Source organism: Notechis scutatus, chromosome 5, assembly GCF_049901735.1.
Source record: "Notechis scutatus isolate UNSWTSFEM ecotype Mainland chromosome 5, rNotScu1.2, whole genome shotgun sequence".
NCBI classification, from domain to species: Eukaryota; Metazoa; Chordata; class Lepidosauria; order Squamata; family Elapidae; genus Notechis; species Notechis scutatus.
Window position 1 is genome coordinate 67,658,976 of NC_142013.1, and position 18,645 is coordinate 67,677,620.

Sequence of the window (18,645 nt, forward strand, 5' to 3'; positions counted from 1 at the left end):
AACACTTTTTGATTAAAGAATAAAGATTAAAGAATAAAGTTTTAATCTCTGTTTCTTCACGTTTCTTATTTTGCTATTAGTCTGGTTTCTACATTTTTCCTTAATCACAATCTGATCCATGCAATATGTTTGAACAATATGGTAAAAAAATCACAATTGACTTGTTGTGTAGAATATAGTGGCAGTCTCCCTCATACTGTTTGACTCTGCTGCCTATAAAATATGATTGGTGCTTACAATGCACTGCTTCCAGGGGAATTCTTTGTATACAAAAACATTGTCATATTGACAAAAGTAATCTCATACATGGAAACAAGAAAATAAAAGTACTAATTTTACCTGAATCGGACTTTATATTGAATAGTAGGTTCTTTAAGAAGTTCAGCTTCTAAAGGACTCACTCTTTTTAAAATGTCATAGCTAATGCAGTATTCCTGAAAGAAATACAGTATTTACCCAATAATTTGCAACGTTCTATTTACAGAGATATTATGATCACTGTGTGCACAGATTGAGGTTGGTAAGAGAATGGGCACTGGTACTTACTGATATGCCCGTTCTCTGTGAGCTGTGAAGAGCATCCAGTAGTGGGAGGTACTTGTCTCCTCTTGGATAGGCTGGGCTTAATTTGCAGGACACTCCTCCTCCTCCACGGGACTCCTCCTCAGCGTCCCCCAGTTTTGGCGAAATCGAAGTGTGGAAACCTTCTATACTTCACCCTATCTAGCTTTTGGCCGGAATAGTGCCCCACCAGATGGATAAGGGTGGGGCTGTATGCTCTTACAGCTCACAGAGAACGGGCGTATCAGGTAAATACCAATGCCCATTCTCCCCTGAGCTGTTCAGAGCATCCAGTAGTAGGACATGCCAAAGCTTGGACTGTCCTACGGGAGGGCCTCCGTCTAATTAGAAGTCCCTCCTTGGTCCCTGTGGACATTTTGTAAAACTCTCCTACCAAATGCAGCCTCAGCAGAGGCATAAATGTCAATCTTATAGTGTCTAATGAAGGGCGATGGAGAGGCCCAGGTTGCTGCCCTACAGATCTCATGTATTGGTGCCTGGGTGGCCCATGCTGCCGAAGTCGCCACACTCCTGGTAGAGTGGGCTGTTATACCCCTGGGAATTAGCAGTGATTGCATCTCATATGTTTTTGCAATCGTGGCCCTTAACCACCTGCCGATAGTTGAAGAGGAAATCTTACATCCTAGAGAGGTAGGTTGGAATGAAATAAAGAGGGCCTCTTATTTTCTAAAAATTGTGGTGCGGTTTATATAAAAGTGTAATGCTCCTCTCACATCCAGTCGGTGCCTATGACGTTCAAGTCTATGGGCTGGCTGTGGGCAAAAATTAGGAAGGACCAACTCTTGTGCCCTATGGAAGGCCGAATTAACCTTTGGTATAAAGGTTGGGTCTAGTCGGAGGACAATTCTGTCAGGATGGAAAAGGTCCTGTCTCACCGATAAGGCTGCTAGTTTGGAAATTCTTCATGCTGAAGTTATTGCGACTAAAAAGACCATCTTATAGGTTAGGAAGCGGAGATTCGAAGTCCTTAGGGACTCAAAGGGGCCCTTTGTGAGAGCTGTTAAGACTTTGTCAAGGTCCCAGGTTGGGTATCGATGTATTACTGGGGGTCGTAAGTTTGTTGCCCCTACTAAGGAAACTGAGAATGCGAGGGTGATGAGAGAGCAGAGATCACCCCAAGAGACCGAAACTAGGGCCACCACTTGTCTGCGCAAGGTGTTAGGGGATAATCCCTTGTCTAGGCCATGTTTCAGGAACTCCAAAACCTGTGCCACTGATGGAGAAGTGGGATCAATGTGAGAGTTCGTGCACCAACGACAGTAGATGGACCAAGTTGCATTATATATATGCGATTTGTAGAAGGGCGCCTGGCTGCTTCGATGGTAGAAATAACCTTAGTGGAAATTTTCTTGCTCCTCAGACGTCTCCACTCAATCTCCATACGGCTAGGTGGAGCCATTGAGGCTCTGGGTGCTGAACTGGCCCTTGAGAGAGTTAGACCTTGTCTGGCGGTATTCTCCATGGTGCTGCAGATGACAGATCCCTAAGGTCTGTGAACCAAGTCTGCTTGGGTCAGTATGGCACCACTAGCAACAACTCCGCCTCTCCTGTAGGAATTTCCAGACCACTTTGGGAATTATAGGAACACGTACAGCAGGCCCGGAGGCCAACTGCAGTGAAGTGCATTGATGTTCTCCACTCCCTGAGAAGGGTAACATGAGATAAACCTGGATAGTTGTGTGTTGTTGGGGGATGCGAACAGATTGATGACCGGTTGGCCAAAACTCTGTGTCACTTCCAGAAAAAATCTGGATGTAGGCGCCACTCTGCCTGATCGACTGTGGCCCTGCTGAGCCAGTCTGCCTGGGTATTTGACAGACCCAAGATGTGCTCCACTTTGATGGAAAGTAAGTTGATCTCGGCCCAGAGGCACAATCTCTCCGCCTCTCTCATCAGCTGTCTGGAATGGGTGCTCCCTTGTTTGTTGATGTGGGCCTTTGTCGTAACATTGTCTGTCAGAATGAGGACCTGCTTGGACCACAGGTGCGGGAGGAAGTTGCGAAGAGCCAGGTGAACTGCTCTGAGTTCCAGCCAATATATACTGCACAATTGCTCTGGTATGGTCCAACGCCCTTGTGCCATGTGAGACCGGTAGTGAGCCCCCCAGCCAAATAGACTGGCATCTGTGGTGATGGCCCTGTGGGGGTCCTTGAAAAGACATCCCTTGTTGATAGACGGGACGGTCCACCAACAAAGTGTTCTCAAGACCTTTGGTGGAGGAGTGACACAGGCATTGGAGTTGTCTCTTCCTGACCATTGGTATGGCAGCAGGTACCATTGCAGGGTTCTAGTATGGAGTTGAGCCCAGGGAGCAATAGAAATGCAGGAGATCATTTTCCCTAATAACTTAGATAAAAGAGCTAGGGGCACTTGTTTGATGGTTCTGATATCCTGAGATAGTTGACTAATGTTCTCATGCCTGTGTGGAGGGAGGAAGACCTTACCTTACACTGTATCTATAATAGCTCCCAGGTGAATTAGCTGGGTTGAGGGCGCTAGGTGACTTTTGGCCCAATTTATACAGAAACAATGTTGTTGTAGGGACTGTAAGGTAACAAGAGTATCTGCCCTGGCCTGTTGACAGGAAGATGACAAAATTAAAATATCATCAAGAAAGCACTGTAGTCTGACTGGAGTATTTCGGAGATGAGCGGCCAGGACTGCCAGAACCTTAGTAAAGGTCCTGGGGGCAGATGCTAGACCAAAAGGGAGGGAGATGTACTCAACATGCAAACTGTCATAACAGAATCTGAGGAATTTGCTATGGGAAGGCCGAATTGGAATATGTAAATATGCCTCTGTGAGGTCCACTGACGTTAGGATGTCACGCTGTCTGATGCTGAGTAAAATAGATTGTAGAATTGTCATTTTAAATTTTCTGTACACTAAGGAACGGTTGAGGCATTTGAGGTCTAAAATTGCCCTCCATCCCCCCGAACTTTTGGGTACCACAAAGAGGTTTGAGTAAAAACCTTTGCCCTGTTGGTCTGGTGCCACTGGTCAGATGGCCTGAATCTCCAATAGGTGGTTGATAGCAGTTTTCATAAGAGATCTTTTCTCGGGGTCTCTAGACCTTGGGCATCTCATGAAAAAGTTCGGAGGGGTGGAGCAAAACTCCAGAGCTAACCCGGATCTAATCGTGTCCCTGACCCAAGCATCAGATGTTGAGGCATCCCACTGATCGGCAAAAAACTTTAGCCTCCCACCAATGGGGGTGTCTAGGTAAGAGTTATTTGGGGCGTTGGAAACCCCTAGTTCCTTCTCCCCTGAACTGTCTCTTGGATTGTCTTCCCCTTCTATTCCTGTCCCCAAATTCAGACCTCTCAGATTGCTGTCCCTGCCGAAATCCGGGGGACCTTTGAAATCTTGGGGAGAAGGGTCCCTGATAAAAGGAACTAAAGGAGCCCTTCTGAAATGGCTGAGAGCTCCTGGAGTCTGACTTCCGAAAAAGGGAAGGAAGGATTCTTTTTTTGTTCCTTGTTTCTATAAGGAGCGGATCCACGGCATTGCCAAACAACTTTTCACCCGAAATAGGCGCTGAGGCAAGGTTTCACTTGTTCTTGGTGTCAGTTTGCCAATGCTTGAGCCAAAGTAATCGCCTTGCTGATACTTGAGATGCGATGGCTCTAGAAGAAAACTTTACTGCATTAAAGGTTGCGTCCACTGAAAATTCCACCGCCGCAGTTTGGCAATGTCCTAGTGTGCCCGTATACTGGAGGATGGGATGGTTTCCTGCAGGTGGTGAAGCCATCTGAGGGAAGACCGTGTGAAAAAAGATGCGGCTGTGGTCGCTCTTATAGCCCACGCATCACATTGATGAGCCCTATGAAGAGCTAGTTCTACACTCTTATCCTCCGGCTTAAGGGCCTCCTCCAATTCACTAGGGATAGCGGAGGGGGAAGCCAAAGCCACTATCAGATCATCAACTGAGGGTGTGTTTAGGAAATTGGAAAACTCAGGGGCAAGGTTATAAAATTTCCGGTCAAATCCTGTAGGGGCAGGGATCACTGATGTGGAAGCCCACTGTTTCTGCAGTCGGAAAACATCTGCAGGACTAGTATTACATCAGCCTCATTTACAGGCTGAGAAAAAACTAAGTCATCTGCCTCTTCCTGTGAATTTGGTTGCTGAGGAGAGGTAGTCACTTTATCAAGGCGCGCAGTTGTCTTGGCCTTGAATAAGAGTGATCGGGGGCGGAGCTGGTGTCTCAGCGGTACAGCGTGCAATCTTGAAGCTCCAAGATTGCCGCTGATATCTCCATTGCAGGACGGTCCCACTGGACCTAAACCGTCCGTAGAGACGGTGACTGAGAAGGGCACATCCTGTCAATCCCAGGGACATCGCAAAGTCCCTTTTGCCGGTGGTGGAGAGGCAACCATTCAAGCTGCTGAAGCTGGGACAGCTCCGGAACGGAAGAGATTGAAGGAAAGTGTGTCAGTTTGGTGAGATAAACTTATTATTACTTGAAGAGAACATCCTGCAAGATTTAAAGTGAAATTAAAAGTGAAGAGGAAAGAGTTTAAGCGGCAAAATTAAACTAGTTAAAGTGAAAGTTTTTTTTTCTTTTTCCCTTTTTATTGGAACTTTGAATTTGGTAAAGTTACTGAACTTTAAACTGGACTGGTTTCTTTTAAATTTTCATCCTTGTTTTTATTTTTATTTTATTTTTTAAATAATTTTTTGAAAGTGTTTTGATTAAGACTCTTCTTTTGGATTTGAGTTGTATTTTTTTTCTTCAAAAAAAAAAAAAGGAAGGACTCCATTTTCTCTTTTTGTTTCTGGTATTGGATACAGGGGGGGGGGGAGTGAAAGTGAAGGTGGAAAAAAGTAGCACTGCCATTTAGAGGCTTGGACATATTGTTTCTTTTTCAGTTTGTTTATGTACTTGCTATACTCAAGGACTCTGAGCTTTGCAATGGAAAAGATAGTGGGATGAGCATGGTAGATTGTTTATACAGGTGCTCATCTGTGAAACTAAATAATTAGAGTTTTGAGCTGAAGTTGAAAGAAAGAAGATTGAAGTGACCTTGAAAATACCGGAACCAGAAACATTGAGTTTGATTTATTAAAGAGCCTTGGATACTTAGTGGCAGCAGCTGGCTTAGCTCTAGATTATTTTCCATCTCCTTTTCTACTCCCTCCCCCCCAGTTTGGATTTTTATGTTTGGATTTTAACCTTCTATTCCAGAAACTAGAATGTAATTATTATTTTTTTACTTTTTTACCTTCTTCCTTTTCTCTTTTTTATTAAGAGAAATAATTGGATTAAGGTACATAAGTGCCTGAAGATTTTTCTTTTTCCCTTTTTTTTTTTTTTTTTTTGGAGTGGCAACTGCCTGCCTGTACTCCTTTTTTTTTTTTTTCCTTTTTCTCTCTTCCTTTCTACAGGTAAACACAAGATGAGCAGAAAGACAACAGCACCAGCTTCCTCAATACCAATAGCCTCTTCACCATGTGGAGGACAACGGTCAATACAGACAATCTTACAACCGGAGAAAGAGAAGGAAGTGACATTAAAGATGATTAGGTAAGGAATTCAGAAGATTGAAAAGAAAATGGAGAATATTGAGCAAAGAATTGAAAAGACAGATGAGAAAGTAGAAAATATTCAAGAGATGATGATGCAATATGAAGATAGATTTTTTAAAATTGAAGAAGATACTCAAAGGGACAAGAAAATTGGAGATATTGATACTCGATTAAGTGATATTGAGAAGGGCAGATGCGAACCATTACGATGGGAAATTGACAGATCAGAATTCTACCTAAGATTTCAAAATGTAGAAGAAGGAAAGGGTGAAAATCTTGCTGAAATAATGACAGAAATACTGGCAGAAGCGTTAGAGATAACCAAAGAGAAGATGATGGATGGGATGGATGAAATGTTCCGTGTCTATACAAGATATGCAATGAGAAACAGACTACCAAAAGAAGTTCACATCAGATTCACTAAAAAGATTATCAAGACACAGATATTGCAGGTGGCAAGAGAGAAAACTTTAAAGTACAAAGATAAAGAAATTGTGGTGCTAAAACAGGTACCAAGAAAAGTAAGAGAGATAAGAAGAGAATATTTATTTTTGACCAAAGAGTTACTTAAAAGAGGAGTAAATTACAGATGGCTGATGCCAGAAGGCCTCTTGTTCACCTGGCAGGAACAAAGACACAGAATTGACACAGTTGAAAAAGCTGAGCTATTCTACTTAGAATATTTTAGAGGAAAAGAGGAAGAAGCTAGAAAGGAAGAGTCACTAATTGAATTCCAAGAGGAGTGTATAGCAGTAATTGAAAAAGAAAAAGAAGAAGGTGCAGTAGGTGGTGTACCCAGAGAGCAATGAGAATTAAGACCTACTAGAGCAATAAAAACCTCTCACAAAGCCTAACATGGATGAAAGAAAATTGATTACGATTAACATAAATGGACTTAATTTGGCTACTAAAAGAAGGAAAGTATTTCATAAACTAGAGAAATTGAAATTTGATATAATTTGCTTACAAGAAGTACATATTAAAAAACAACATGAATATATACTTAAACAAAAAAAAGGGAGAATATTTACAACGCTGGCACAATCTAAAAAAAGAGGTGTGGTTTTATATATTAAAGACACAATTTTGGCAGAATTAATTTATACAGATGATAATGGAAGGATTTTGATGGTGGAAATAATGGACAATAATGCTAAAACACTTTTAATTGCAATTTATGCTCCGAATGATAACCAAGAAGAATTTTACAGAAAATTACATATGAAATAATTGAATTGGACTATGTTAATATTTGTATGATGGGAGATCTTAATGGAATAGTTAATGATCGGTTGGATAACAAAACGCAGAAATCAACAAAGAAAGCTAGAAAGATATTACCAAAATCCTTCTTTCAAGTAACAGAAGAATTCAACTTAAAAGATGCTTGGAGAGAGAGAAACGTGGAGAGTAAGCAATACACTTTTTACTCAAATAGACATGCTTCATGGTCTAGAACAGGGATCCCAACCTTTCGACGCTGCGCGCCCGGTTCCGGCGTCAGCTGGCGCCGCGCCCGGTTCCGCGTCAGCTGGGCGCCGCCATTTTTTACGAAAAATCACTTCCGGTGACGTCACCGGGCGATTTTTTCGTCAAAATGGCGGCGGCGCAGCGCTTCGGTGAGCTTTTTCGGTAGAAATGGCTTTCTACCTGGAAAAGCTCACCGAAGCGCTGGCGCCATCTTTTTGACGAAAAATTGCTTTTTTACCAAAAAGATGGCGGCGCCCAGCAACCAGCGGCCCGGTAAGGCTTGTTCCGCTGTCCGGTACGGTCCGCGGACCGGCGGTTGGGGACCCCTGGTCTAGAATAGACATGATATGGATGTCAGCAGAACTACTGGCTAACATACGAGAGAGAGAAATAGAAACAAGCACTTGGGCAGATCATAACCCAGTGACAGTTACTTGGAGAGGATACAAGAGGAGATCCAGATGGACCTTAAATAATACAATATTAAAAGAAAAAGACTTTAAACAGAAAATAGAGAAAGAACTTGCTTTCTTCTTTAAAGAAAATAGAAAAGCGGATACATCTCTACAGAACCTCTGGGACACGATGAAGGCCTACACAAGAGGCTTGATAATAGACTATACAAGGAAAAGAAATATAAAACAGAAAAAGACTTTCAAAATATTAGAGGATGATTATAAAAAACTAGAAAAAGACTTACAGAAGTCCCTGCAAAAAAGACATTAAAAATAAAATGGATATAATTAAACATAAAATGGGACTAATGGAAAAAGAGGAACCAGCACAAAGAATTAAAAACGCTAAACATAATTACTTTGAAGATGCAAATAAACCAGGCAGATGGCTAGCCTACAAATTGAGAAAGGAGAGAGAATCAAGAAGGATTAGTCAACTAATAAATGAAGAAGGACATACATGTTATGGAAATGAGGAGAAGAAAAAAAATATACAAGATTACTATGGGAAATTGTATTTTCAAGAGAATATTTAAGAAGAAAAAGTTAAGCAATATTTACAGAAAGCGACAAATCAGTTCCTTAATGTTATCCATTCCTTTACCCACATCAAATTTGTTGCTTGGTAATACAACTCCCAGTTAGGCAAGGCAAACTCTTATTCTTGTATCTTGTAACAGTTTTAGTTTTATTCTTGCTTTTTTGCCCTGCCAAATATATTTCAACACAATTCTGTTTAAATCTTAAAAAAACTCCTTCCCTAGTCAGATTGGAATTGTCTGGAATAAATATTCATCTTAATTGTACTTATTCTCCCAATCAATGATAATTGTAAGTTTCCCCATTTTGTCAAATCTGTTGCAATCTGCTGTTTGAGTTTAAAATAATTATCCTCCTTCAGTGTACTACATCTTGATGTAATGTATATCCCTAAATACTTAACCTTGTTTGTGACTTGTATTTCTAAAACTTCTTCCAACTCTTTCTTTCGTCTTACTAGCATATTCCTTGTTAGTATCTTTGTTTTATCTTTGTTTATTTTCAAACCTGCTACTTTTCCATATTCTTCTATTTTTTCTATTAATTTAGGTGCTGTTTCCAATGGGTCTTCTAATAGAAATACCAGGTCATCTGCAAAAGCTTGCAATTTTTACTCTTCCTTTTGGATTTTCATTCCTTTTATTTCTTTATCTTCTCTAATATTCCTATTCAACACTTCCAATGTTAACACAAACAGCAGGGGCGACAGTGGACAACCTTGCCTTGTCCCTTATAGACAATTCCAATCTGACTAGGGAAGGAGTTTTTTTAAGATTTAAACAGAATTGTGTTGAAATATATTTGGCAGGGCAAAAAAGCAAGAATAAAACTAAAACTGTTACAAGATACAAGAATAAGAGTTTGCCTTGCCTAACTGGGAGTTGTATTACCAAGCAACAAATTTGATGTGGGTAAAGGAATGGATAACATTAAGGAACAATAGACTATTGACCTTAGAAGGGCATGACTTGCTGTTGGGATGGCCTGCCTTCCTTTGGTACAAGGGAACTAAAACACAGGGGTATTTTAGAGGACATTATATTCAAGAGGCATTGTTTTTGAATTGGGAGAAGATAAAAAGACAATATTATTTAAAAATTCCACTATTGAAGCTTTTTCTTATCCAATAATATATAAAAGGGAACAAACAGTTAGATATGGTGAGATATTGAATGAAAAGGGTGAACTTAAATCTATGCACGCATTGGAAGAACAAGGTATAAAAATGAATTGGTTTTCATATTTGCAAATACAATCTAGATTTGACAAAGATGTTAAACAGAAGGTATTTATGATAAGTTGACTGACTTAGATAAGATTTTGATGGGTACTGATGAAAAGGTAATTAAAAAATTTTATGGACATTTATTAGAATTTAAATTGGAGGAGGAACAAGTTAAAGAAACGATGATTGCTTGGGGGAAAATTTTTGGATATGAGATTGATTTAGAAAAATGGCAAAAATTGTGGTCTCAAAATTATAAAATGACAATGTCAACCGCATATAAAGAAAATCTGTATAAGATGTTTTACAGGTGGCATCTACCCCTGACGAGACTTGCGAGAATGTTTAAGAATAAATCAGATAAATGTTGGAAGTGTCATCAGATACCTGGTTCATATTACCATATGTGGTGGACATGCTCGGACGCAAAGAAATATTGGACTAAAATCCACACATGGTTGGAAAAAAATGATAAAGCAACATATAGACTTTAAACCAGAGATCTTTTTACTGGGAATTATACCGGAAATATACAACAAAGAGTTGAAATATTTGATTGTAAATATACTAACAGCGGCTAGGATTGTATTTGCTAAGAATTGGAAAAATGATAAAATACCTATGCAGGAGGAAGTTATTAAGAAAATTATGGACTGTGCTGAAATGAGTAAATTGACATTTGAAATTAGAGAACAAGAAGATAAACAATTTTATATGATATGGGATTTGTTTCATCAATGGTTGGACAAAAAGGCATGGTAATATAATAGACTAGATAATTTTGTGATAGAAATTGAATAGATTGATATAAGACATAATATTGACATATATAACCATTGGTTGAAAGTATAACATAAATTTTAAGATAAAACTTGGAACATCTCATATAAAATGATGGAATAAATAGTTTAGTCATGGATGATTAATAACTGATAAATATACAAGCATATATTAGTTCGACAATGTGAAAATTGATATAAATTGTGAGTAAATGACAACAAAAGAATAGCACAAAAGATTTGTAACCAACTGACATACTGTATGTAAAAAATGGAAGATGGTTTTATGTTTTTATGTTTTGTATGTGTATGTTTGTTTTTTAATATTTTTTTTTTAAAAAAAGAGCGATCTGAATAACTGCAGGAGAAAAAGTCCCATGAAAATTGGTTGGTCAGGAGTGAGGCCCTCATCTTCTGACATGCCCTTCTTCAGTGGATCTATCTCTGAGAGGGCTGGATCGATGTTATGAGCTGACCTTGCCTCTAGGTGGTCCATCTGTTGTTCTTGACCCCTGAAACCCTTAGGGAGGCATGTCGGGAAAGGTAGAAAATTCCCCTTGGGGATGTACCTGAAGAATTTGTGGGTCCATCTTGATAAGTGACCGGCCTGAATGAGATTCACATTCTGACATAGTGGACTGTCTTCTGGCCCATATCGACTGCTGAACGCCAGCTGCAATCCTGTGTCTTATTGCTAGTTCCATCCATGCCCTCATCCTGGGTGGCACATCCACAGGGAGGGAATAACCTTGGCGGAGGCCACCTGCCTTTGGAGTAAATGTGGCCTCAGGGGCCCGCTGTGGTGCGGCTGCTATGGATGAGGTACCGGGCGGAGGTTGCCTGGCAGAGCTCTGTCTGGAAGGGAAATATCTAGGGGAGGAGGCAGGGGTGTATAGGCCTGGATGTTGCAAGTGGGAGATGGGGTTGGTGAAGTCCGGTCTGTCTCCCTTATATGCTTGTTCATTTGTTTCTCTATAGCCTGATGGTGTCTATGGCGTCCTTCTCCTCAGCCTTTGAAGGCCTATGGATGCTTTGGATTTGCCCAGGGCCCTGGTCATTGTTCTGGAGGTAGAGGCCTTTGAGCCTTTGCCGCTTGCCATTTCCACTATAAATTTGTCAATGAAGCTTTAAAATATAAGGTGGTTGGCACACCCGGGGCCTGCTCCTGAAGCTGCAGGGTATCCTTATAAACTTCTTGTAATCCCCTTCAAATTTGGTATTTGTAGAATTGATCTCCAATCTAATCAATTAAAATCCAATTATCAACACCTCTTCAAGCCAGAACTCAATGGTAACAATGGCCTGCGACAGCTGCTCTACACAGGCGGTGCTCACCGTCAAGCCACTGGACTTATATTCTGTGCGGGTTAGCCAACAAATCAGGGCCGCTGCTCCGATGCTTCGGGAACAGGGAAGCCAATCCTGTGGTCTCTACGAGGGGATCCCAGTAGGGAACAATAATCCTCTCACAGGTTTTTTTTTTTATATGGTGAATGGGTGCCACGTGGTCAAAATGGTGCCTGCGGCCTGCTTGGTGTGGCCTTGAGAGTCCAGCAGCCTAGTTCCTGCTTGAATCACTGTTCTGAACAGTGAAAAGAGACTACGCAGGAAAGGATAAGAAGCGCTTATGCTTCCAATCCCCTTTGGTGTTGTACGGGGGAAGAGCCTCAGCCATTTAAGAGCCGAACATGAGGTGACTGGGAAATTAAGCAGCTGTAAAATACGTTTGAACTGCTGTTACGATGGCTTTTCCTAAAGAGGAAGTGAGCCCCAATGCTCAATTCTGAGAGAAAACACTGGAGGCTGTAGAGGCTTTGAATTGCTAATTCGATCTCCTTGAAAGTTTATCCCCTCTAGAAAAGTGCTGCTAGTGCCAACAGTCAGAGTTTAAAGAGACCATCATAGGCTATTGGGACTCCTAGATGACAAAAAAGAGGCCCCTGAATTTAGTGAAAAAGCAAACCTGATGTTTCATTCTCTTTTGTTTTAGCTGCTATTCCGGCCAATCTGGAAAGCTACCTATCTCAACAAAGGCTGAGCTAAAAACTGGGGGACACTGAGGAAGAGTCCCATGGAGGAGGACGAGCATCCTGCAAATCCAAGAGGAGACTGAAGCACCTCCCACTACTGGATGCTCTGAACAGCTCAGGGGAGAAACAGAGAGGCAACAGTATTATTAAAATATCCCAATATTTAGAAATTGAAATATTTGGAGAAATATTTGAACAAGCAAATAGGTCAGTGAGCACCCAGCATACTCAGTATTTGCAAATAGCTCAATGAGCACTCTGCATACTCAGTATTTATGCAGTTTTGAATATCACTGGGATGAGATGTGGGAAAGAGAGTGATATGGAAAATCCTGAAATAAATCATATTATATCACTATTTGGAGGAACACTGAATAACATGATCCATGCTACAATATTAAAGACCTGGTTTTCAAATTTTTCACTCAGAAAAAAGAATATCTGCTTTTTAATACATTTTAATTAGAATATTGAGATATTTATTGGCACTAAGACTACTAAATCATCCCGTCTCTAGGCAAAATAACAGTAATTGAAATATAAGATAATGCTGTTCAACTCTAAAAATAAATTTTGCAATATATTATTTGTAATTACTACAAATGTAAGACAGAGATAAGTGGCCATGGCTGCACAATTTTCAGTGGAAAAAAAGGCAGTGAGACAATGATGCAAAAAAGCTAAATATGTTATACATATAAGAAAAAATGAGACTTTAAAAATGTGGGGATATTTTATTTTTATACTATATAAAATTAATTTAGAATATGTACTATAATTTAAATGTTTCCTCTTTCAATTGTTTTGGAAACAGAATAATTGGTTTCTTACTGCCAATAAAAAATCAGCTCATTGATGAAAATAAATCTTTACTTTCCCATTACTAATGGCAGAAACCCTCTCAAAATTTGTAGCGGGTTGCTGAAAGAAAAGAGTGAAGAAACTGTGATATATGCAAAGAAATGCAACTGGTGCCACTATCAAGCCATAAAACCTAGCCAATATACTGAATATGTATATACAGTTTGCAGGTCTATATTCCTGGAGAGCATATATTGTAAAGGTGCAATACTGCACTCTAATGTATTTTGAATGGTGAAAGTTAAGCTCAGATATGGATCTGCTTTAATTATTAAAATAAATATATCTCTGCCTCCGCCTGCTGCTTGGATGGATGGCCAGGTGGTTGCAACACTCGGACACACCTGCGCTGCATGGGCTGCACATCCCCAGCATGTGCCAGCCAATGGGCTGCTGCTGAATATTGTCAGCTCCTGCACACTTGCCACCTCCTATGCTGACCCCCCACCAGGGCTGATGATCTTAACTGGGGCTTATTTTTGGGGTAGGGCTTATATTAAAAGCATCCTAAAAATCATAGCACTTACTTACTTTCTGGTTGGGTCTTATTTTCAGGGAAACATGGTACATTTATATTTTTACACACACACACACACACACACACACACACACACACACCAAACCTTCAGAATTTTAATTTTCCAGATAGCATCAAATTCTGTAGTCTGTAATGTAAAGGAAAGATTCAAATTTTCACGTGGTTGGAAACCTTCAACAGAATCAGGGAAAATGGTAAAACAGTTGGATGGCACAAAAGTGAATCTGAAAAAAACATGGCATTTAGCTGAGAAATAAGAGTGCTGACCTTATTTAGACATCAGGCACCATTTGTCAAAATGAATTTTTATCTGACCTGACGGCTAATTGTGGTAGATTCTGGATACGTTTTTGAGAGTTCTGACTTTAGAATACCAGCTCTGAATACATGCTAATAGCTGGAACAATGCTATTTCATTCATTCCTTTAACATGTATGGATCTCTGTTTCATAAACCCCTGAATTTATCCTTGGATGCTATTTTTGTTGTTTTATGATTGTTTGGAAACTTTTGCTTGATATCTGACCTGGATTTCAGTTTAGTTGTTCAGCAGCCTCTTGACATAGCTTGCCACAGATGGTAGTTGTACTGTTTCTACAACTTTGATATTACGAAGCAAGACAGAAACTTTTATACATCAGAAATCTTTATGTTATGTGAACACTACCAACATGTCTGCATGTAGGGGATCTATCTTAAAATATGGTGTGTGGAAAGAAAAAGAAGTTAAGGGGTAGAATAATAATGCTACATTTAGTCAGGCATCACTGTATACATTACCGCTGCACGAACTGTGTGTTTCAGAAGTTTAAATAGTCTTTTTGTCATATGTATCCACCATCTCTTCTGAATTTTTACAGCTGCTTGCTCTCTTTTAACCCTGGTGGAAAAAAGTAAATGTTTCCAACTTTGTGTGCCACTATTGGAAAATTATTTGAACAGACAATTTAGAAGAGTCAAATATTTCTAGACTGAAATTATTAGTAACAAGTCAGACATTCCTATATTGTTTATGATTCATAAACCTTACATGTGATACATATAAGAGGTGTACATCCCAACATCAATAATATTCAGAGCAAATCTAGAATGAGGTCAAATTAGTCTGAGATGATATGGAATACCCCAAGATCTTGGACCAGCCTCAGATAGTATTTCTTGTCTTTACATGGTTTCATTTTTATCCTTCCTTTAACTAGAAAATTGGGAAAGTGAAAAGACATAGCTTTATGATTGATACATCTAAACTGTCTAGCCATGATACTTTAAAAAAAAACCTGAGATATAATTATTTTAGGGATTTTATCTCTTGAGAGATGTAGTAACTGTAATGTTTTGTGTTACTGATCTTAGTGTGACTTTATTCCATTTATATTCCTAATTAGTCTTTTCCCAACATTTATTGAATTCTTTACATCCTGTTTTCCCATATATTATTTTGACAGCTTATCTAGGTTAATCAGTTGGTCAGTCAGTCAGATATTTTATCTCACACTATTACAAGCTTAATTGCATATGATTTGTAATGATAATTTATATTTTCAATAAAAAGGAAACTAATGACCATATAAAAAGATAAGTAGGAATAAGGGGAATAATTTATGAATTAAAAGGTATATTTATTATTTCTTGGAATTGTTGTATGGGATTTCCCTGAGAGGAGAGGCACATGGAGAAAGTTATTAAAACATATTGACTTTTTCTTTGATACTTCCTTTTCCTTTGGTCTCATTTCAGTCAATCGCTAGATCATGCCATAAAACTGTCTCAGTGTCATTATAGTTGTGCTTTAAAAGCACAACTATAATGACGTGGGAAAATACCCGAACAAAGCTGAATACCATACATGTAAGTACCGTGAAAACTTAAGAAAATATATATATATATATATATATATATATATATATATATATATATATATATATATATATATATATATATATATATATATATATGCCTCTTGTATCTCCCTCATAATTCCTTTCATATTATTATCTACCCATATCTGCTGTCAAATTATTTTAACTTTCCAAATCACCTGAATAGGTCCATGTCCACCTATTCTTTCACTTCTTTATTTCTTATTGTATGTTCCTTTGTATATGGACTAGTCATACCAGTGTATGACTTTGTATTTCACCATGCAATATCAAAACACTTCCATCAGTTCCACAAAACCATAGAACAACTTTAATTATTAAATTATTCCTAATGTTACTGTTTTTTTCTATATGAACATTTTTCATCTTTATTAAAAATATAGAAATAACTTTTATATTCATTGGAAATGTATTTATTTATTACTCATTATATATGAATATAGTGTTAACAATTTTAATAGAAGAATTGCCATATATTTTAGCTGCTTTGGGATAACTTTCCAGTATGTCGATTTCTGGTTTTTTTTACCATATTAAGCATGGTATTTCAAAACATTTTTTATCATCATCATCATCATCATCACCATCACCATCGTCATCATCCAAATAGTATTATTTGGAATTGTAGGCTATATTATTAGCATTTTTAAAAATGATATTAGCATTTTAACCTACCAGGCTAGGCCTCTTTTCTAACTTCAGGAAAATATGTTTTTGTTTGTTATCCAAGGTTGTTTCTACTGATATGGGAGAACTTGTCTTTTCAGCACTAAGCAATAGAGAGCATAATATGATGAGCACAGTCAGCCAGATGTTCAGACTAATTTGGCATTTTTATCCACCTATCAAGTCCTTCCCAAGGACCTGGTACAAGCAGATGTTGACATTTGATAGTGTTAGAGGTATCATTGCAGGATGTAAGCTGTCCCAAGTGAAGTTGTCTTTTGCAATTGACTGGTGGTGAATTTATCAATGCCAATGGTGTTCAAGTGGTGGTCCAGTTGTTTTGGGATTGCAACCAAGATACCTATTATTATTGGTACTATCTTTGCTCTCTTGTTAAATATCCTTTTCTTGCTGGGTTTGATCTGTAATAACAGATGATTATTTCTTTGCTCTGTATATTTGCAATGGGCAAATACCTTTTCTTTCAGCATTTCTGCAGCTGCTGGCTCTGGTTACTCAGCCAATAGTCCTGAATCATGTAGCCCATTTTTCACCAGATGTCCTGGAACTCCAATACCTAGTGTGATCCTTGTGATCGGGCAATGATTGAGCCAGTATGGGTTTCTATAATTTACATCTCACCACATTTTTTATGAGACACTCTGTCTCATTCCTCTGATGAGACCTGTCCATATGGCTGAATTTCTGGCATAGTTCTCTGAATTATCTTCCACAAAACACACAAGTCCCACAATTATGTCAAGGTGGTGGCTCGCTGATGGTCAAGGTAGGTATTATTATTATTAAATTTATTGCTGCCCATCTCACCGTTTGAGACTGAGTGGAGCAGAACAGTATTCAGAAGTCCTTGAATACACTTAACAGAATAACAGAGTTGCCAGGGACCTTGGAGTTCCAATTCCCTGCTCAGACAGAAAACACTATACTTTATTTATTTATTTGATTTGTCAATCGCTTACAAGATACAGGTATAAGAATAAACATAGTTTTGAATACATGAGATGGATACATATAAGAAGAATAAAAAGAAACAATAGGACAGGGTGCTAGAGCCCACTGACTACATAGCCAAAAAGGCATTAAGAGTTGTTAACCTAATCCTACGTAGCTTCTTCTCTGGTAATATCACACTACTAACTAGAGCATACAAAACATTTGCTAGACCTATACTTGAATACAGCTCATCAGTCTGGAACCCATATCATGTATCTGATATTAACACAATGGAGAAAGTCCAGAAATATTTCACAAGAAGAGTTCTCTGCTCCTCTACTCGTTGCAGAATACCTTATGCCACCAGACTTGAAACTCTAGACCTAGAAAATCTAGAACTATGCCACCTTCAGTCCGATCTAAATATAGTATATAAAATCATACATTGCAATGTCCTACCTGCAAATGAATACTTCAGCTTCAATCATAACAATAGAAGAGCACACAATAGATACAAACTCAAGGTTAACCGCACCAAACTTGATTGCAGGAAATACGACTTCAGCAACAGAGTGGTCAATGTCTGGAATACTCTACCTGACTGTGGTTTCTTCCCCAAACCCCCAAAACTTTAACCTTAAACTGTCTACTATTGACCTCACCCCTTTCTTAAGAGGTCTGTAGGGGACGTGCATAAGCGCACCAACGTTCCTACCGTCCCTGTCCTATTGCTTTCCCCCCCCTTATTCGTATCCAATTCATGTATTCATAACCATATTTATACTTATACCTGTTATCTCATAATCGCTTGACAAAATAAATAAATAAATAAAATAAATAAATTAACCATTTGAAGCCCCCTTGTGCATGCAGAAACGGCTTTATGTCAATCTATGCCTCCTGTGGGCATAAGGCTTGTCATTGGTTGCTTTCCTGCATGTTATAGGCTTAATTAATGCTCTTGCTAGATGTTATATTAGAGGGTGATTTTAACCGTGCTAGTGCAATGTAGGTACTGATGAATCAATATGAAATGCTTGCATCTACCTCTGTTCCTCTTTTGGTTGTATTATTTAAATTATTAAAAAAAGACTAATTGTTTTAATTCTTTTGCTTCGCCTGAATTACTTGGTGAT

General features: G+C 38.8%; 1 protein-coding gene across 2 annotated transcripts in view; it reads right to left on the reverse strand.

Annotated features, from left to right (window-relative positions):
* C5HXorf58 (chromosome 5 CXorf58 homolog) overlaps nucleotides 1-18,645 on the reverse strand; it is a 43,614-nt gene that overhangs the window by 24,486 nt on the left and 483 nt on the right. The window contains exons 2-4 of one of the 2 annotated variants that reach the window (XM_087966906.1): nucleotides 16,565-16,658; nucleotides 14,790-14,889; nucleotides 340-434 (exon numbers count right to left, since the gene is read on the reverse strand). In XM_087966906.1, coding sequence (XP_087823032.1) covers nucleotides 340-434; nucleotides 14,790-14,837 — 143 coding nt within the window. In that variant the 5' untranslated portion in view covers nucleotides 14,838-14,889; nucleotides 16,565-16,658. The remainder of the gene's footprint in view (nucleotides 1-339; nucleotides 435-14,789; nucleotides 14,890-16,564; nucleotides 16,659-18,645) is intronic. The other variant, XM_026674896.2, reaches the window with a different exon arrangement.